Below are 19,335 nucleotides of genomic sequence, written 5' to 3' on the forward strand. Positions count from 1 at the left end.
GATTTGAAAAGTTAAAAAAAAAATAACTTTTTAGTCAAATGTCAATGTACCAAACCCAGTTAAATGTATCTGCATTTTTACTATCTTCTTCAAAATAGATTTACAGTCTCCTTTAAACAAAGGTGAATTTTGGTGTTGCTTTTTAAAAAAAAACAAGTAATTACTAATGCAAATTAGTTACTGGCCTTATAAAGGACTCCTGCAAGTGTGGGACTCTGAAAATTACTGGTCTCACCATAATTCCACCCTAGTTCATAGATGATTTCAAAACACGGCAAGTATGGTTGAAGACATATAAGTCTAATTCAATATTAGCTCCATCATCACAGAATGATGATATTAGAACCTTTAGGGATAATTCACGAGGGCTTTTATTGATAATCTGAGGCTTTGTCTACAGAAACATTGATGTCTGAGTATGTAAATAATCTCATCAATGTATAGTCCAATCTGGATAGTTCAGACATAAAGTCCAACATTTCCTTCAGAATTGGGGCTCAATTTGTCAAAATCAGGGTCACTACATTTTTTATTATCCATTTTACTTTGCCTATCTAGGTAGTCTGCAGACTGAGTTAAAGCATGTTATGTTATTGACCACTCTGAGATTGCTCCAGGATTAAAATATTTTAGATTATTCTGGTTTCTTGGAATTAGTTAATGCATACCAAAACTTTCTTTGAAAAAATCATATTTGAGCCAAAGTGGCTTTAGGGGAAGTGTGGAAACAAATTTATCAGGTCATAGAAAGAACTTTTCGAAGTGGTTTTGTGGACTTGAAACATTTGACTCTGCTCTTCTGTTTCCTAAAGACGTTTTTATTTGGGTTATTTGTACAGATCAGCAGATAAGTACCCAGGTACTAAAGCAAAAACAACGCAAACACATCTCTTACTCATCCCTCCAATTTTATTGCTTCAGGACCATGCACCTTCCTCAGAAACGTGTACACACGTTTCCCCAATGAATCCTTAGACTGATATACAGGGTAGGGCAGAAGTAGGTTTACAGTTGTTCATTGGAAAAGAATGCAATAATTAATAAATATTAATATAATAATGCAATAACTAATACATAAGAATACAAGAACTCTGTTTCATGTACACGCAATTGTAAACCTACTTTTGTCCCACCCTGTACTTTTGAGTTAAATTGTTGTTATTTGTAAATACCTTTTTTTATGTCTACCATGAATGTGCATCAGAGTTTATATTGCATTCATCTCCATGGCAGGTGCTTTGTCTTAGTGATTATTTTGGCAGAAAGCATACACCAAAAATATCCCTGTGAGAAATAAAAACAAACCTCCATCCTCCAAAAATAGAAAGAAGCCGCAACTGTTCAGGTTCCCCTTGGACCTGTGGCCAAGGCTGATGAAGCTCCTTGGAGTCCATTTGATGTCTGTGAGTCTGGCTGAAACTCAGAGAAAGGGTTGGAGATAGGATGGTCTACGGATAAGAGAGCTAGGATTTCTGAGTTGGGTTTGATCTTCTGCTATCTGTGAAATTTCCCAAGTTACCTCCCCATGCCTTGTTTTGTCCTTTTAAGAAATGGGTTTTATAATCTAATTATATAAAATACGAAGTGAGAGGATGGCTAGAGCCTGGAAAGTGCCTTTGGGGCACCTTGCCTTTTATTTATCTTTCATTTTACAGACAAGGAAAGTATACCTTGCTGTCTGAAGCACTGAATACATTTAAATCTATATACATAAAAGCCTAAGCAACAGGCCTACAGCCAGCCAGTAGGTATGACATGCACTGACCACCAGGGGGCTGATGGTCAATGCAGGAGCTGCCAGGCAACAGCAACTTTGCAGAGTGCCCTCTTGCACTCTGGGATCCCTCGAGAGATGGTGGACTGCCGGTTTTGGCCCGATCCCCGCAGGCCTGGCTGAGGGACCCCACCTGCCAGAGGGACCCTGCTCACTCCGCAGATGCCCTTCAAGCGCTGGAGCTGCCCCAGGTGCAGCCGGCCAGGGAGGGACCACTGGAGGTTGGCTCCAGGGCGGGTCTGGCCCCTTTCACCCAGTCCTGCCCCACTGGCCACCTTCTAATTGATTTCCTTTCAATGTGCACAAATCTGTGCACTGGGCCTCTAGTGTTTTTATAAATCATTAGTTTAATATTTCTCTGTAACAAATTATCCCAATTTTAGCATCTAAAAACAACACTTTTTAAAAATCTTTATTGTTCAAATTATTCCAGTTGTTCCTCTTTTTCCCCCCATAGCTCCCCTCCACCCGGTTCCCACCCCACCCTCTGCCCTTACCCCCCTCCCCCATCCTCATCCATAGATGTACGATTTTTGTTTAGTCTCTTCCCTCACCCCCCACACCCCTTTCCCCCGGAGAATTGTCAGTCCACTCCCTTTCTATGCCCCGATTCTATTATATTCACCAGTTTATTCTGTTCATCAGATTTTTTATTCACTTGATTTTTAGATTCATTTGTCGATAGATATGTATTTGTTGTTCATAATTTTTATCTTTACCTTTTTCTTCTTCTTCCTCTTCTTAAAAAATACCTTTCAGCATTTCATATAATACTGGTTTGGTGGTGATGAACTCCTTTAGCTTTTTCTTATCTGTGAAGCTCTTTATCTGACCTTCAATTCTGAATGATAGCTTTGCTGGGTAAAGTAATCTTGGTTGTAGGTTCTTGCTATTCATCACTTTGAATATTTCTTACCACTCCCTTCTGGCCTGCATAGTTTCTGTTGAGAAATCAGCTGACAATCATATGGGTACTCCCTTTTAGGTAACTAACTGTTTTTCTCTTGCTGCTTTTAAGATTCTCTCTTTGTCTTTTGCTCTTGGCATTTTAATTATGATGTGTCTTGTTGTGGTCCTCTTTGGATTCCTTTTGTTTGGGGTTCCCTGTGCTTCCTGGACTTGAAAGTCTATTTCTTTCACCAGATAGGGAACTTTTCTGTCATTATTTCTTCAAATAGGTTTTCAATATCTTGCTGTCTCTCTTCTTCTGGCACCCCCATAGTTCGGATGTTGGTAAGCTTGAAGTTGTCCCAGAGGCTCCTTACACTATCTTCATATTTTTAGATTCTTTTTCTTTTTGCTTTTCTCGTTGGGTGTTTTTTACTTCTTCGTACTTCAAATATTTGACTTGATTCTTGCGATCCTCTAGTCTGCTGTTGGATCTCTGTATAATATTCTTTATTTCAGTCAGTGTATGCTTAATTTCTAGTTGGTCCTTTTTCATATCCTCGAGGGTCTCACTAGACTTTTTGAGGGTCTTACTAAATTTATCGGTGGTTTCTAGAGAATTATTGAAAAACCTTATAACCATGGTTTTGAACTCTCTATCCAGTAGTTTACTTTCCTCCATTTCTGTCATTTGTGACCTGTTTCTTTGTTTCCACATTTTGGCTACTATCCTGTGTTGATAGAGTGGCTTTCTGTGCTAGGTGTCCTATAGGGCCCAGTGGCTCAGCCTCCCAATTACCTGAGGTGGACACTCGTGGTGCACCCCTTTGTGGGCTGTATGCACATCTTGTTGTAGTTAAGCCTTGATTATTGTTGGTATCACTGGGAGGAATTGACCTCCAGGCCGATTGGCTGTGAGAATCAGCTGTGTCTATGGTGGGAGAACTTCTGTGCTGGAGACACCCTTATGGGGCAAGACTTGCTTCAGTGGGGCTTTGGTGCTCACTGAGTGTGCCCCTGAGTCTGTCCCTTATGGATCTGAGGAGTTGTAATCTGGATGGTCCCACTCTGACTACTGGGTAAACTGGCACTTGGATCTCTAAGGAGGTGCTAATTTAGCCTCTTCCTGAGGCTACCCAGCAGGAGCTACGGAGAGATCTGCAGATTCCTCTTCTTTGTTTGGGATTTGGAGGTGCCCAGATGAGGCCCAGCTGTGAAGCAATGCAAGCTGCTGGGGGGCTTGGGCCTTCTTTTGGATGTTCTGGGTCTCTCTGATTCAGCTGCAGTTTGTTAGGTAATTGTAGATTGCAAAGGGCCAGGTCATTCATATGCAAAAGCCTCTGCCACAGCTTGGCTGGGGCCGGGTCTCAGGGAATCAACAGGGCGGAGCAAATAGCTATGGCTGATCCTCAGTCCTACCCTAAGAGGTCCCGGGTCTCTCAGTAATTGCTACAAGCACCTTTGAGAGAAAGCCACCCTTGAGTTCCATCCGCTGCCAGACAGTCCAGTTTCTCCCCGTATGAGTCTGACTCCCCAGAGACTTGCCCGGAACTGGAGTCCAGGGCCCTCGGGAGCTTGTGTCTCCCTCCCAATTGAAAAAGACAACCATGTCCTCAGTTGCCAGCCCTTTCCGAGTGCGCCTTTGTACCTCTGCACTTTGCTTCCGCACCTCCTCTGAGTCTCAGTGTGTTTTTCTCTTTCCTTCTAGTTGTAGACTTTCCACTCAGCCAGACTTCCTGTGGTTCTGGATGATGTCCATTTTGTCTTTTAGTTGTATTTTTGAAGTGGTTGTGAGAGGCAGCAATTTCAGGTGTTTATCTATGCCACCATCTTGGTTTCTCCAAAACAACACTTATTTATTAGCTCCCAATTCTGTCAGTTGGAAGTCTGGTACTGGCATAACTGAGTCTTCTGTTTTGAGTCTTACCAAGTAGAAATCAAACTGTTGACTAGGCTGTGTTCTAATTTGGAGCTCAGGTCCTCTTTCAGGCTTATTCAGGTCATTGGCAGGATTCAGTTCCTTGTGGTTCTAGGACTGAGGTCCCTATTCTGTTGCTGGGTATCAGCCAAGCTCCCAGAGGATGCCCTTTGTTCTTAGGCATGTGATCTTCTCACTACATGGCAGCTGCTTCTTCAAAGGCAACAGGATGATTTTTCACTTTAGGAAAAACCCATCCTTTCTTATAAGGACTCCCCTTTTGAGGTCAGACATCTCAAAGTCAACCGATTGAGAACCTCATCACAGAAGTGGTATCCCACAATATCCTTAGGTCTCACCCATACTCAAGGGGAAGGGATCATATGGGTTCTGTACACCAGGAACAGAAATCTTATGATTAGAATTAGAATTCTGTTTACCAAATTAGTAATATCCCACCCATTCAGCTACTAGCTTTCTTTTTTACCTCATTTCCCCCATTGGGCCAGTTTAATCATCTGAACCACAGAAAACCCAAGAAGGGATGATGAGAAGAAGGAATTAGGAGCAGTGTGGTGCAAACTTCAAATCCATAAAAATGTGATTTTCATGGTTTTATTTATATCCTTAAGTGTCAATGGCCTGGAATAATCCATTATTACCTATTCAGGAATTACTGAATATTTTTTAAATTACTATTTTTTTTTTTTTTTTTTACATAAAACTTCCTTTAGTAAAGTTGACTTCAATTCAGAGATTTGGGGGAAACCTGGACTGGGTTGGTCAGAACCAGCAACAGATAGAAGTCGGGGGACAGTGGCAACCACAGAAGTGCCATTTTCCTAGTGTCTGCTATCAGCTGGACACTTGACTCACAGGAGCTAATTTAATTCTCACGAGAGTGATGTTACAATAGGTATCATAATCCCCACTTTACAGTTGAGGAGACAGCTGTGAAGGAGCAGAGTCAGAATTCAAGGCTCTGTCTGACTCATGGGTGCTTTCTTGGGGACAGGGTCTCTTTATCAGGCTTCCAACCAGGCTCAAGGCAGAGACTAGCCCCAGAAGCTCTGAGGACAGAGAGACTGGGGAATGGCAGATGGTGCTGCTGAGTGACAAGCACCCTCTGAAAGGGAGGCCATTTTCAGTAATCAAAGAATATCAACTATAGGTCCCGGCCAGGTAGCTCAGTTGATTAGAGTACCATCCCGATATGCCAAGATTAGGCTTTGATCCCCAGTCAGGGCACATACAAGAAACAACCAATGAATGCATAAATAAGTGGAACAACAAACTGATGCTTCTCTCTCTCTGACTCTCAAATCAATAAGTAAATACAAAAATATTTCTTAACCAACTATATAAAGGAACTCTCTTCCTTTCAGAGTTATAAATAAAATTTTCAGAAGTCAAAATGAGAGCTATACATAATAAAGTCATTTTTCTTTATAGAGGAATGTACAAATAAGGCATCAGTTGAATTTTATAATACCTCATTATGGTGATTGAGTAACAAGTGTTGATATTATTTTTTTAATATGAAGAAATAAGGCATAGAGTAGGTAAACAAGGGCTAAGTTGGATTTAAGTATGTAACAATGTAGTGACAGAAATCAGCGATTTCTGTTCTAGAATCCTGCTAACTGTAACTTTGGTTGAACAAATCAATTAAGATATAGCTCTCACAGCTGCAGAACTTGGAAAAGTTGCAGTTACTTCGTGGAAGTCCAGTTTGCGTTGGAGTAAAATGTTAAATTTGGAAAGATTTCAAAACCCTTCAACGGCTGCTCAATCACTCTGAAGTTGAATTAACTGTAAATTGTGAGTTCCTTGAATACATTTAGAGTCTCTTTGAATATACTACATATGCTGAGCATGTACTTTAAGGAGATATAGGGATGATTCCTGAGGTGTAGCAGAGAGACGACTTAAAAAGAAATTATAATAATGTAGGTGCTAAACTGAACATAAATCCAGCAGCAATTGGCTCTGTTTGGGAGTAACTGGGAAAAACAGAAGAGGTGAACTTTGAGATGGGTCTGGAAGGAAGAATAGAAGTCTACAGGGCAGAAAAGGGGAAGGAAATTCTAGGTAGGGGGGAAAACAGAGTTCAAGGCATAAAAATAAGAAAAGATATATGTTAGTGTGACCAGAATACACTGAAAGCACAGAAGAAGGTAGCAAAGAGGTTGAATTTTTCTGCAGCACTTAGATTGGGAAGGATCTGACTACCCTCTATTGAGAAGTTTCAACTTTAGAGCAACAGGAATACACTGGAGGTATTATGTCAAGAATGATAAGATAATAGCTGTATTTTTTTGAAGATTAACTCTGATAGCAGGCAAGAGGATAACTAGGTGTGAGAAGTGAAAATGAGCAGTGAGATGAGAACTTACAAAAAGGCCAGAGAATGACAGAGGACCCAGAATGGGGAGAAATGGGGAGAAGCGAAGGACATTTAAAAGCTTCTTCAGAGGGGAATGAACTGGAGTGTGTGTGTGTGTGTGTGGGGGGGGGGGGGGGGGCACCAAATGCCTGGAATCATGGGAGGAAAGGAAGATGTGAGGAGAAAAATAAAGACTGATGTCTACTTTTTGATCTCTAAGCATAAGAACTAAAAAGAACACACTTCATCTAACAACTAGGAAGGCATTGATGAATTTTGAACAATTTCATTAGATTGGTGGTGAGTAGGGGAAGGAGGTGAATTCCTTGAGCTGATAAACAAAAAAAGAACTGAGAATGTTTGTTTGTAAAAGGGAAGGAGGGTCAAAAGAAAGGTTTTTGTTATAGCTTCTTTGTTAAAGTGGGGAACGATTATATTGCTGGAGAAAACTGGGTAATTGAGGTGACCTGGCATTAGATATTGGGAGGACAGATACAGAAGCAGGATGAGGAAGGGAAAGTATAGATAATACTTTTTAAAAAGTTTCTTAGGTAAGAGGAAAAAAGTAAATTTTAAAAGAAAAAAAATGAGTTGAGAACATATATAAAAATTTCTTTACATTTCCCTTCTGAGATAGAACTATACAGCTCTAGTACCCAAAGTAAACACCACTGATATAAACCTAGCACACTGCTGGCACTCAGGGGTCTACTTAGTATCATGAAAATAAAAGTGAGAATGGATTTCTACCTCATTTTGTTAGACTCTCTTTTGGAAACAATAATAGAAAAATAAGATCCTGCAATTCCAAAGCAAGATAAATGTGACTTTCTCTTCCGACCTATGAAACCAGGGCTGGTTTTGGTCAGTCTCAAAGACAGGAGTCTCAGTTAGAGTGACAGGCTTATTTGTCCCTGAATCCATCTGCTTTATGGTATCTCAAGGATTTCTCTCCGCTCTAGGACCAAACAAAGATCACCCACAATTGCTAATCCAGGCATATTTTAGACATTCAGTTGGATACCTGGGACCAGAATCACTTCCCAGAATTTCTCTGGGGCCCAAAGAGTCCTATATATTGAATAGGACTCTAGACAAGACCAGAGCTCCCTGCACCATTTGAACTAGGTTTCCATCTTGCACCTTGGGAAAGAGCTGGAACAAACCCAATCATTATGATTAAGCATAAAAGACAACATGTTCCATGAGAATGTAATCTTCTGCATGGTTGGTCACCAGTTATTTTTTAGATGGTCATTTAGTTTCCGTCAAGTTAGCTAATTGTTCTGCTAAATTATCTTTAAAAGATGACTTGCCTCCTTGAGTTGTTACTACTTGTGACATTCTTTTCCCAGATGAATGAGAATTGAAAGATATATATATTTTTAACACAGACATACCCCAAAATTCCCAAACATGTATAAAGTGTGTTGAAATTTGGTCTGTTGTGAAGTAACTTGAATTCTAGGCCTGGGTCCAGGGGTGGAGATGGCTGTAACATTCCACTGAGAACTTTACTCTTGGCTCTCAACTTAAAACCAAAAATCCCTACTCAAGTCAGATAGATGAAGTATTGGTCTCTAACATGAGGAGGAAGTGAAAAAGGGGGGGTATTCACAAAGATTTAGTAAGGAAGTAAGAAGGAATTATGTGGGAAGGAAGGAAAAAAGAATAATTGTGGTGTTATTACATGCCTGGGCCAGGTACAGAATGTCATGGGTCAGTGTTTCATTCCATACAGCCCAGTTATCATGATGACATTATGAAGTAATTTCCTATATAGTATAATCTGTTTTGGAAATGCTTTCTACCAGGTGTCTCTCATGGGATGTACTAAAGAAAAGAGTTGATATGTTAAATTACTCTTACTGTTCAAATATTAGAAGCACTAATTCATCACTCATGACATTATATTTAGATTTTAACATCATTATACGTTTAACAAGGATGAATCTTTTCACCATAATAAAGTGCCTCTTGAAAGGAAAGATGTTGACCTTGGAGAAGATCTTGTGGGATGACTCTTAAAAGACTTTTACATCTGAATCTCTTTGCTGTGTGTTAGATGGTCACAGAATCTGAGCTCCAAGTATGTATGGAGAAATTCCTTTGCCTTCACTGTATAGATTGGGATGGTGGGAAGCGTGCAAAATGTTAGAGGAATTAAAACTGAACTCAAAGCTCATTCTAAGGTGCAATTTGCTGAAATGACTACCTGTGGACATGCCACCAGTCTGTAAAGAGATAAATAATCATATGGAGAGAGGAAACTTATATGTGCCCATGCTAAAAAGGGGTTTTTAACTCTCCATTAACAACTGTGTGTTTGCAGGTTTTCATCCATTATAATTTTGTTAGAACATCCTTGCTAAAAACCAGCTGTTTTATGGGCCTCTTTGACATGTCGCAAGAACCCAAGAGAGCAAATGAAACCAATAAATTGCAGAGGCAAGTTAGGAAAAAAAGTAATTATCCTTCTTGAAATTTTACCATTTCATAAAAGTTATCACCTCACCTCTTAAAGTTTTGAAAGGTTATACTGATTAGTCAAGATTTTTATTTTACACACTTCTTAGAAATGCTTATTTTATTTCAACAGAAGTTAGTCCAAGGTGCCTTCCCTGGTATCATAATCATTATCATTTTAAAATTTGACCAAATAAACATAAGCTCATGCACACATATGTATGTGGTCTTATAGACATTTGAAAGTAATTCTATTTTTCCTCATTTATTCACCAATTAACAAAATGTATGTGATTGGCTATGATGAGACAGGCACAGTGCTAGTGACATAGGACACAAAATAGTCACAGGCTTTGCCCTCAAAGAGATAACAGTCCAGTGGGAACAGATCATTGTAAGATATTATATAATAACAAACTGAAGGAAATGTACTGAAGGAGATAAAAAAGTGTGATGGGAGATGAATACAGTTTTGAAAGTTAATGGAAAGCTTTTCTCAATAACTGAAATCCAGTTGAAGCCTGAGAAATCAGTGGAATTAGACAAAGTATAGTAGCTGTGGTGAAATTCAGGGAGAGGAAGCAGCAAGCACAAAGGCACTGGGGCTGGAAACAATGGCAAGGTTCAGAGGCATGTTGCAAAGAGGCCTCTGAGAATGAAGCAGGGATTGCTAGGGATCAGGCACAGTGAGATAAGGCTGGAGTTAGGCACAGACTAATCTACTCCAAGAGCATTAGACATGGCTCTGGGAAGCAAAGGGTAACTGAATTAGATTTAATCTTCAAAGACGCTCCTCTGCTATATGTGGCAAAGTAATTGGAGGGAGCAAGAGTCCAGGTAGAAAGCTTTACTGTAGTCAAAGTAAAGAAAGGAGGAAGGCTTGGATTTGGGTGGCAGTTAATCCTATATAATAGTCCTATATAATAAAAGGCTAATATGCAAATAGACCAAATGGCAGAACAACTGAACAAACGGTCGCTATGACATGTGCTGACCACCAGGGGGTGAGCCCGGAACATGGTGGGTGTCAGCCGTGGCAGGATGGTGGAGCAGATGAGCAGCAGCGCCAGACCAAGGTGGGATGCTGGCTGCTGTCATCTGGAAGAGTCTCTGGTGGTTACTGAAAATTCTTTGCTTCCACACACCGTGGTCCCACTCAGCACTCGCACTTGCTGCTGATGCCTGGCACCGACCCTAATCACTCAGCACTGTCAGCAGGTGTGAGTTGCAGCTGCTGGCCCCGATTGCCCCTGAGGGCTTCTCCACCTCCACCTGCTCCTGAGTGGTGATCAGGGCAGCAGCCCACTGATGGTGCCAGCCCCACTTGCACCCGCTGCTGGCGCCAGCCCCAATCACTCTGCACTGTAAGTGGGTGCAAGTGGGGCCAGCACCATCAGTGCATGGGAGTGATGGTGGCAGGAGCAGGGCCGAGGTGGGAAAGGCCAGGGAGGGGTGCAGAGGATGGGCTGAGACCTGTCCCTGTGTCCACTGCAGCCTCACCCACAGTTCCTTTCAAAGTGCACGAATTCGTGCACTGGGCCCCTAGTTTAGATGGTTAAAAGGAGACTGACATGAAATGACAGGACTTGAGATGAGTTGGATATAGAAAAGGTGTCAAAGATTATTATCAGAGTAGGTGATTAGTAATTGATTGGTAGAAAATGATACTATTAGAACAAGGCTTTTAATATTTATCCAATTCCACTTAAATTCATTCTATGCAAAACTAGTGATTACTAGCTGCAAAGTGGTGCTGGGAATTCTAATGGCTAGCAGTGTGAAAGAGGTGGATAAGGCAGGATAAATAATCTTTGCCTTTTATAGGCTCACATTCGAATACAATGCTTCTCATTCCCAATAGAGGAAACAGAAACACTAAGTATATACCAACACACATATATGTGTACATGCGCATACAGATAAGCATAATATACACACATGCATGTCTGTGTATGTGCATTATATATGTACATTTAAATTTGAGGTGCTTGCATCACATACACATCTCAAGTACACGTTGCAAGGAGATTGGGGAAGATAAAAAGAAATAATTACTCTGAGGGTGAGGAAGTGAAATCAAAAAGATGCTTAAGATTGTTTCTCCTTAAAATGTTTCAAAAACTATTAAGTCTTATAGCTTCACCTTATTACAGAAGAGACTTAGGATACTGGCTCTATTTGTAAAATAGAATTCATAAAAAGAAATGAGGCACTAATCTTCAACTATAAAATCCATTTTTAATCTATGCTGTATCCCTACAATCATGAGAGTAATTTTATCAGTAATAATAATGATAAATAACAAAAATAAAAATCGTCAGTGTGTAGTAATTTTTATTTTTTTAAGATATGTTTTTAATTGCCCTAGCCGGCTTGGCTCAGTGGATAGAGTGTCGGCCTGTGGACTGAAGGGTCCCGAGTTCGATTGTGGCCAAGGGCACATGCCTGGGTTGTGGGCTCGATCCCCAGTGGGGGGTGTGCAGGAGGCAGCCAATCAGTGATTATCTCTCATCATTGATGTTTCTGTCTCTCTCTCTCTCCTTCTCTCTTCCTCTCTGAAATCAATAAATATTTAAAATAAATAAATAAATCTACACTAATAAAAGAGAAACATGGTAATTAGCGTACAACTGCTACCCTTCCCATTGGCTAATCAGCATATGCTTATGCAAATGAACTGTCAGCCAAGATGGCGGCCGGCAGCCATGCACTGAAGCGAGCAGGGAGGCTTGCTTGCTCCAGTGATGGCGAACTCCAACATTCCCCGCCTGCCGCTGCCGGCCTCTCAGCTGCAACTCTAAGCAACTATGTACTATGTTGCAAATAAGAAGCTAAACAAAACCCCAGAAACCGGCTTTCATTCAGCCAGCCAGGCTTCAGCCAGCCTGACCGCAACATTGTATCGATGTTTTCAGCAGCGAGGCCTCAGAGCTAAAGCTGGCCCAGAATAAAAAAAGAAAAAAAGAAAAAAAGGAGCAGTTGGGAGCTTCAGTCACCCGCTTCCGGAAAACAGCCCTCAGCCCCTCATCCAGACTGGCCAGGCACCCCAGTGGGGACCCCCACCCTGATCCAGGACACCCTTCAGGGCAAACCAGCCGGCCCCCACCCATGCACCAGGCCTCTATCCTATATAGTAAAAGGGTAATATGCCTCCCAGCACCAGGATCAGCGGAGCAGCGAGGCTCCCGATACTGGGATCAGCATGACAGGGGGCAGCGCCCCAACCCCCTGATGGGCCCTGCTCTGTGCCTGATAGGGGTGAGCTCCCCAACCCCCTGATTGCCCTGCGGATCTGTGTTTGACAGGGTGCGGCGCACCAACCCCCTGATCGGCCCTGCTCTGTGAGTGACAGGGTAGAGCCATAACCTCCCCATTGGCCCTGCCCTGAGTGTGACAGGGGGCGGTGTCCCAACCCCCCAATCGGCCCTACCCTGAGCATGACTGAGGGTGGCATCGCAACCTCCTGATCTGCCCTGCTCTGTGCATGACAGGGGGCGGCGCCCCAACTCCCCAATCGGCCCTGCTCTGAGCCCGACCAGGGGCTGCACCTAGGGATTGGGCCTGCCCTCTGCCACCCGGGAGCAGGCCTAAGCCAGCAGGTCGTTATCTCCTGAGGGGTCCCAGACTTCGAGAGGTTACAGGCCAGGCTGGGGGACCCCCCCCACCCCCCCAGTGCACAAATTTTTGTGCACAGGGCCTCTAGTAAATAAATAAATAAATATGTTTTTAATTCATTTCAGAGAGGAAGGGAGAGGAAGAGATAGCTACATCAATGATGAGAGAGAATCATTGATTGGCTGCCTCCTGAATGCCAACCTGGTCATGGGTCCTGACCAGAAATCGAACCATGACCTCCTGGTTCATAGGTCAATGCTCAACCACTGAGCCACGCCAGCCAGGGCAGTGAGTAGTAGTTTTTAAAAATCACCCAAACAAGCAGAAAAACAAACAGATTTCATTTTAATGTGGTTTGAACATTACCTTTTTAATATTTATCTTAGGATTCTAAACTCACAATTTTGTTCTCATACTGACTTCATAGCAGACAGAATATGGTTAATTAGTAATTCTGTTAAATATTTGCCAAATGTAATGGAGGGCACCATTTCCAGTTTTGCCGGAGCATATTGTTGGTCAGAAGCCCTTTGTTGAACAAAATCATATTGCATGTTGGTTCTAAGAGTCTAAACATAAAGAACAATTGCTGATTGGTGAATTCTTAAGGCTCAAATGCATCTCATTTTCCTCACGTGATAGATACTCTTTGCCTGTTTCAGTTTTGTGTGTATTTCTTTGGATTGTTTGTTAATGTCTCCTATTTATAGTGATAGTATTATCTAATCTCTAAGATAGTATAGAATTGTGCTTTATCATGACTGTAATTGTGCAGCTGGTGGAATATGCTTTGAACCACTAGAGATGAATTTCCAGTAAAGCTATGAAGCCTACTCTTCGGGGCCTCTCACATCCAAGGGCCCCCTTTAACGTTCTTGGACTCAAATTTGCATTTTTAATTTTGTGTTCTTTTCCTTTAAGAACATCTCCCAAATTTTATGAGCTTCCGGCCCTGGAAAACTTATCTGTTGCTGCTTTGCATTTGTGGTATAATAATTAATTTGTTTTTCCAGCTTTCTCATCATACTTAGCTTCATGAGAATAGAGGTGATTCTTGCTTGTTTGTTTCTCTGCTATCTAGCACTTATTTTGGTAACTGCTTGGTGAATGAATGAATGAATGAATGAGCCAAGCACATTTAGTGGTTGTTTCGAGCTGGCTCTGCTAGTGAGATCTTTTCTTGCATTCGTGCATCTTTATTAATGCCAACTTTGTTGCAAAGTTTTTTAAAAAGTAATCTTTATGTAAATTACCTTAAATTACTTCATTTTAAAAGTTAAAAGCATCTATTTGCAGAATCGTAGATTAAATTTTCATTTTTGTTAAAGTGCACAGTATTTTGCAAAAATGGAGTCTATCTTCCCATGTTAATGTTCTCTCATTTTATTTATTATTTTCTTTATAAAATTTTCTTGGAGTATCTTCAGAAATGGTCAACTTTGTAGATTTTGAGGACACTTCTAAAAGTTAATCCTAGCCAACAAAACAATGTTATGGAGCATGATTGCACTTATTTTAAGCTGCCCTTTAATGTAAGATATTCATTTTGTCTTTATTTCTCAAGTTGCTTATTTATAAATCTCCACTCTGTTTTTCAGTTGACATAGTTGACAGCTTGATGTATGTTACTATAGTCAACACACCCTCTATGATACATACTCTGAGAGTTGAGTAGTACACAACAAATTCATAAAATTATACCATGAAGATATGTCATCCTTCCTAAATTAGACATTTGAGGTTAATATTTTTATTTTCAAAAAAAAAAAAATTTTCCTCCTTTCTCCATCTCTTCTTCTAATCATTTCCAAGGTGTGCTTTTGAAAATTCATTTGCCACTTCCCAACCACAGAGATGAAGAATTTAATAAGAACAATCTCAAATTCTTGATAAATCACAAATATTTTTACTTAAGTAATGGACTTTTATTTGGTTAATCTTTTAGCTAGTCATAAATGATGTAATAAAATAAACTACTGAAAAAATTAACATGCGGTAACATAAAGGATAAAGACTTATAAGTAATGTATTAGTAGAAAAAAAAAAATTTGGATTTTGCCATCAATTTCCTGAGAAGTCAGTAGCAACTGGCAATTAAAATATGACTCCAGAATCTGAACAAAGTCCCAGGAAGCAACCTTGTCATCCAACTGCTGCTTTATCACCATTCTTTAAAGTTTCTTCAACATTTATCATTGTGTTTTTTGTCCTCTTTTTTCCCCAACACATCAATCCAAGGAAAAACAATTATTGAATGCTTATTTATATCCATCTCCTTCCTTTCATATCTGTTCATCCCCTAGGCCTGCGCTTTTCCATGGGATCCCTGACATTACTTAGTGGCTGCCATGTTTTATTATAAAGGTACCACATATCAGCAAGCGTTTCTGTAAGTCACTGGTGCTTGGTTTGGGAAAACTGTCATCTACTACTATAGATTTGTTCCAATGGAAAATTACCACAAAATTGTGGGATTTTCCATTTACCTCACTGAAAAATGACTGTGATAGGAATTAATAGGCTGTTCCGTGAAGTAAAACATCCAGATACAAAAGTGACTGAATGATAGTATTTCCATAGCTCTGGGTTTTACTACTACTGGCTTCCTGCTTTTTGGTAAGATCTGAAACTGTTTATAGACGCCAAAGTATGGTTTCCTTTACATCTTTCAATTTTAAAGCAGTGATATACTGTATTTGATAACATGCAGCTATTTTGTATGAAGCCCTTACAGGGTCTCACACCCTGGAGATGAAGTACCCTTTCGGAAAGAACTCCCCTTTTCTGAATTTTGCTGTTTCCTGCTTATTGAGCAGTGTCCCCTCCTGGGAAAGCAGGGTTATTTCAGCCAACGTTGGGCTCCATTTTACACTGGAATTTGTGGAATATTATAGTGCTATTCAGATATAGTCATAATCTTTTCCCCTGGTTTTGCTGTTTTTTCATAGCTCAGTAAAATGTATATTTTTGTTGAAAGGCTATCAGAAAACCTTTTAATATCAAACTTTTTCAAAAATAATGATGGTAGTACTGATCAGACATCTTTTAACAACTAAAAGCCACCCAAACAGTCTGATTCTTATTATAATGCAAATTAAATGAATAAAATTATTCTTATTTTAGGTCAGTTTCAAAATGAATATTTTTGCCCCCTCCCCCTTTTCCCTTCTCACATACAAGGAGGCACCTCGGATTTCAACTTTATTTAAATCGTGGCAATTCAAAAAATATACCCAGAAGGTCTGTATGTAGGTAATGGTTCAGTTAGCATTAACCCCACAGAATGGAAAACCAGGAGCAAGTCACTTTTAAAGTGGAATACCTTCATTTCATGTATGGATTGTTCATGCTCACCTCTTCCTGACCACAACACAAATCTATCCCTGTAAATTAACATGGGAAGTTACATCACAGCTGTGATATAGCTATGAGAATGTTCTCTGGACATGATTTTGGATCATTCTGTGGTGCAGGTCACTCTGGCCTTTTACTTTTGTCCTGTGCAGCTGGCTGCGAACGTTTTTTGGATCTCACTGCTCTTTGGAATTCTCCACCAGAGGGAGGACAAGGGACGGGAAGCAGGCTTCGCCCGCAGTCCTGAGGAAGCTGGAGTCAGAGAAAGCTAGCATTAAGGAATTACGGAGCTCCTGCACTGCTCTCCGCTCTCCACTCTCCCTCTCTGCTTTCACTCATCTCAGCTGAGTGACGCGCAGGTAGTGCAGACATTTAACTGTTGACCGCCTTTCAACCGGGGGTTTGCAGTTCATGTGAAATTAAGTTGTAGCGAGAGACAGTATAGGACAGCTCCTTTGAAGAGGTCAGGTTATTATTATTTATTTTAGGAAAAGCAGAAGGTGAGGTTTAACAGGCACGTTGTTAAAACCCTGAAGAAAGGGCAGGCACACGCGCACACCCACATTCAACAGCAGATCTCCGAAGAAGGTGCGATCTGACCGCCTTTAAGGTTCACTGAGCGCCCTTCCTGTGTACCCAGGACTGTCTTACACGCACACTCCCTTCCACCCGGAGTTATCTTGGCCCGACGTGTGTGTAACTTACTAAACTAAGTAAGAAAGGAATGAACCTCAGACTCTCCTGGGAAAACAGCAAACACTCCTCTCCTTCCCAGGGGCTCCTGAGCCTTCATTTGGGGGACAGGTGTCAGAGTTGCAAACTTTTGTCTCCAACATTTCTCTGCATTAAAGGGAACGGACCGACCCTTCGGGGCGCTGCCGGGCTCAGGAGAGGGAGGAGCGCGGGCCGCTGGGTCCTGCCCTCCGTCCTTCGCTCTCCCAGGGCCGCTCGGGTCGCTTCCCGCGGCGGCGGCGGCGGCGGCGGCGGCGGCGGCGGCGGCTGCTCCGCGCAGGTTCCAGCGACCCCTGTCGGGAGTTCCCTGCAGCCGCGGGGCGCGTGGCCGCCCCCCGCCCGCTGGCCCCGCCGGGCTCGGGGAGAGAAAGGGGCTGCGCCCGGGAGCGCCGAGCCCAGGCTCCTCCCGGTGGCGTGTCCGCGCCTCGGGGTGGGGGTGTGGTAGGGAAGAGGGAGGGGGCGCGGGAAGGGGAGGGTGAGAAGGAGGCGCCAGCCTCCAACCTGCGGGCGGGAGGTGGGTGGCTGTGGGGCAATTGAAAAAGAGCCGGCGAGGAGTTCCCCAAAACTTGTTGGAACTCCGGGCTCGCGCGGAGGGCGGTCGCAGAGCGGTGGCTGCCTGGGCAGGGGAGCGCGGGCTGGACAGTGAACCCTCTCCCCTTCGGGCTGCAAGCACGCGGGCAGAGGCCAGGACAGGAGCCGGCAGCGGCGGGACCCGGTGCGGCGAGAACCGCGGACTTCCCAGGCGACAGGAGCAGCCCCGGGAGCCAGGCGATCGCCAGTCCCAGGTGGCCCGGACCGCACGCCGCGTCCGCGCTGCCCCCGAAGCACCGGAGACGCTCCGTGCGCTGCGCGAGCGCCGCAGCCCGGTCGCTCTACCCCTCGAGGGACAAACTTTTCCCAAACCCGATTCCAGCCCTCGGACCAAACTTGTCGCGCGTCGTCGTCCGCAGCCGTCCTCGGAGAGCGTGCACTTCTCTGGCGAGATGTCCGAGCGCAAAGAAGGCAGAGGCAAGGGGAAGGGCAAGAAGAAGGACCGAGGCTCCGGCAAGAAGCCCGCGCCCGCGGCGGGCGGCTCGAGCCCAGGTGAGTGCGCCGCACCAGGGCTCCGCGATCCTCCTCTTCCTTCTTCCCCTTCTCCTCCACCGGTGCCTTCGCTTTTCTCTCGCCCGCCCGCGCCCTGCGCTCGGGGCGCCTGGCCCAGCTCCCCAGCGTTCGCCGAGCGGGGCGGTTCACTCCCTCCATGGCGCCGCCCCTTACCTGGGCGCTCAGCCCCACCTGGGCGCCCGCACCCAGCGCGCGGGGCTAGGGGTGGCAGCCCGGGGTCGCGCTCTCCGAGGGTCCGGGATGGACAGCGCTCCCAGGTGCGGCCTTTTACCAGCGCCTTAGCCGTGCCGAGCCCGGGAGCGGGACCTGGAGTGCTGGAGCGGAGGCTGGTGCGCGCGTGTCCCGAGCCTGGAGGGCTTTGCACGGGCCCCGCCTGCCCTCTAGCGAGAGAAGCGGGAACGGTTCTCCCAGGGGTGTGCGGGGCTGGGAAGAACCCGTGGAGAGAGAGGCCGCGTGAGCGGGTGGAGTTTAGGTATTTTGGGCAGAGGGGCGGGAGGTGTGGGGTCTCCGTGTGAGCGTTCCTTCCTCCTGATTCATTCCTGCGGGATTGGAACTCCGATCAGGGATTCCTAGAGGCCAGTGAAGCAGATAAAATCTAGCCCGGTTGCAGGAATCAGGTTTGTTCCAAGTAAGTTCTCAAACTTTCGGCTTAGTTCTAGTTTTGAGGAGCTCCTTGATAAATAAACATATGGTCCATTTAGGTCCCAAGAGATGCCCAAAGCAAAAGCTTACCTGAATTTTTGAATCCAGCTGCTTACTGTTTACATAATAGAATGAAATGACAGTTGAGGCTTTCTAGAGACCAATCTTGTATTTGATAATCAACGCGGACATGAATGACAGTTTCACCTTAGGTTTCCCTAATAGGAGCTGATGCTGTAGATATTGTCTTGGACAGAGGAGGCTTCCCAAGTAAATAGTTGTTTATGAGTGATTGAGTGAAAAAGATGTTAGAAAAAGAGGAAGGGGACAAATATAAAGGCTACCTTTCTTACTGCCATAAGTCACATAGAGCATCCTCCTGTATATACTTTTAGACAGTACTTCTGAAGAATTAATTGAATAGCCCTTGGTAATACTGTGGCTGAAGAAGATAAA

General features: G+C 43.4%; 1 protein-coding gene across 7 annotated transcripts in view; it reads left to right on the forward strand.

The window, feature by feature from the left end:
• The window catches only part of NRG1 (neuregulin 1), a 960,018-nt gene that overhangs the window by 741,101 nt on the left and 199,582 nt on the right, over positions 1–19,335 (forward strand). For 6 of the 7 annotated variants that reach the window (XM_070408361.1, XM_070408360.1, XM_070408362.1 and 3 more), the window contains exon 1: positions 17,668–18,216. The exons of the other annotated variant lie outside the window; for it this stretch is intronic. In XM_070408361.1, the coding sequence (XP_070264462.1) occupies positions 18,117–18,216 (100 nt within the window). In that variant the 5' untranslated portion in view covers positions 17,668–18,116. Of the gene's footprint in view, positions 1–17,667; positions 18,217–19,335 lie in introns of those variants that run through there. 7 annotated transcript variants of the gene reach the window in all.

Source organism: Myotis yumanensis, unplaced genomic scaffold, assembly GCF_028538775.1.
Source record: "Myotis yumanensis isolate MYYU_CA2020_CCGP unplaced genomic scaffold, mMyoYum1.0.hap1 SCAF_3, whole genome shotgun sequence".
In the NCBI taxonomy this organism is placed as follows: Eukaryota; Metazoa; Chordata; class Mammalia; order Chiroptera; family Vespertilionidae; genus Myotis; species Myotis yumanensis.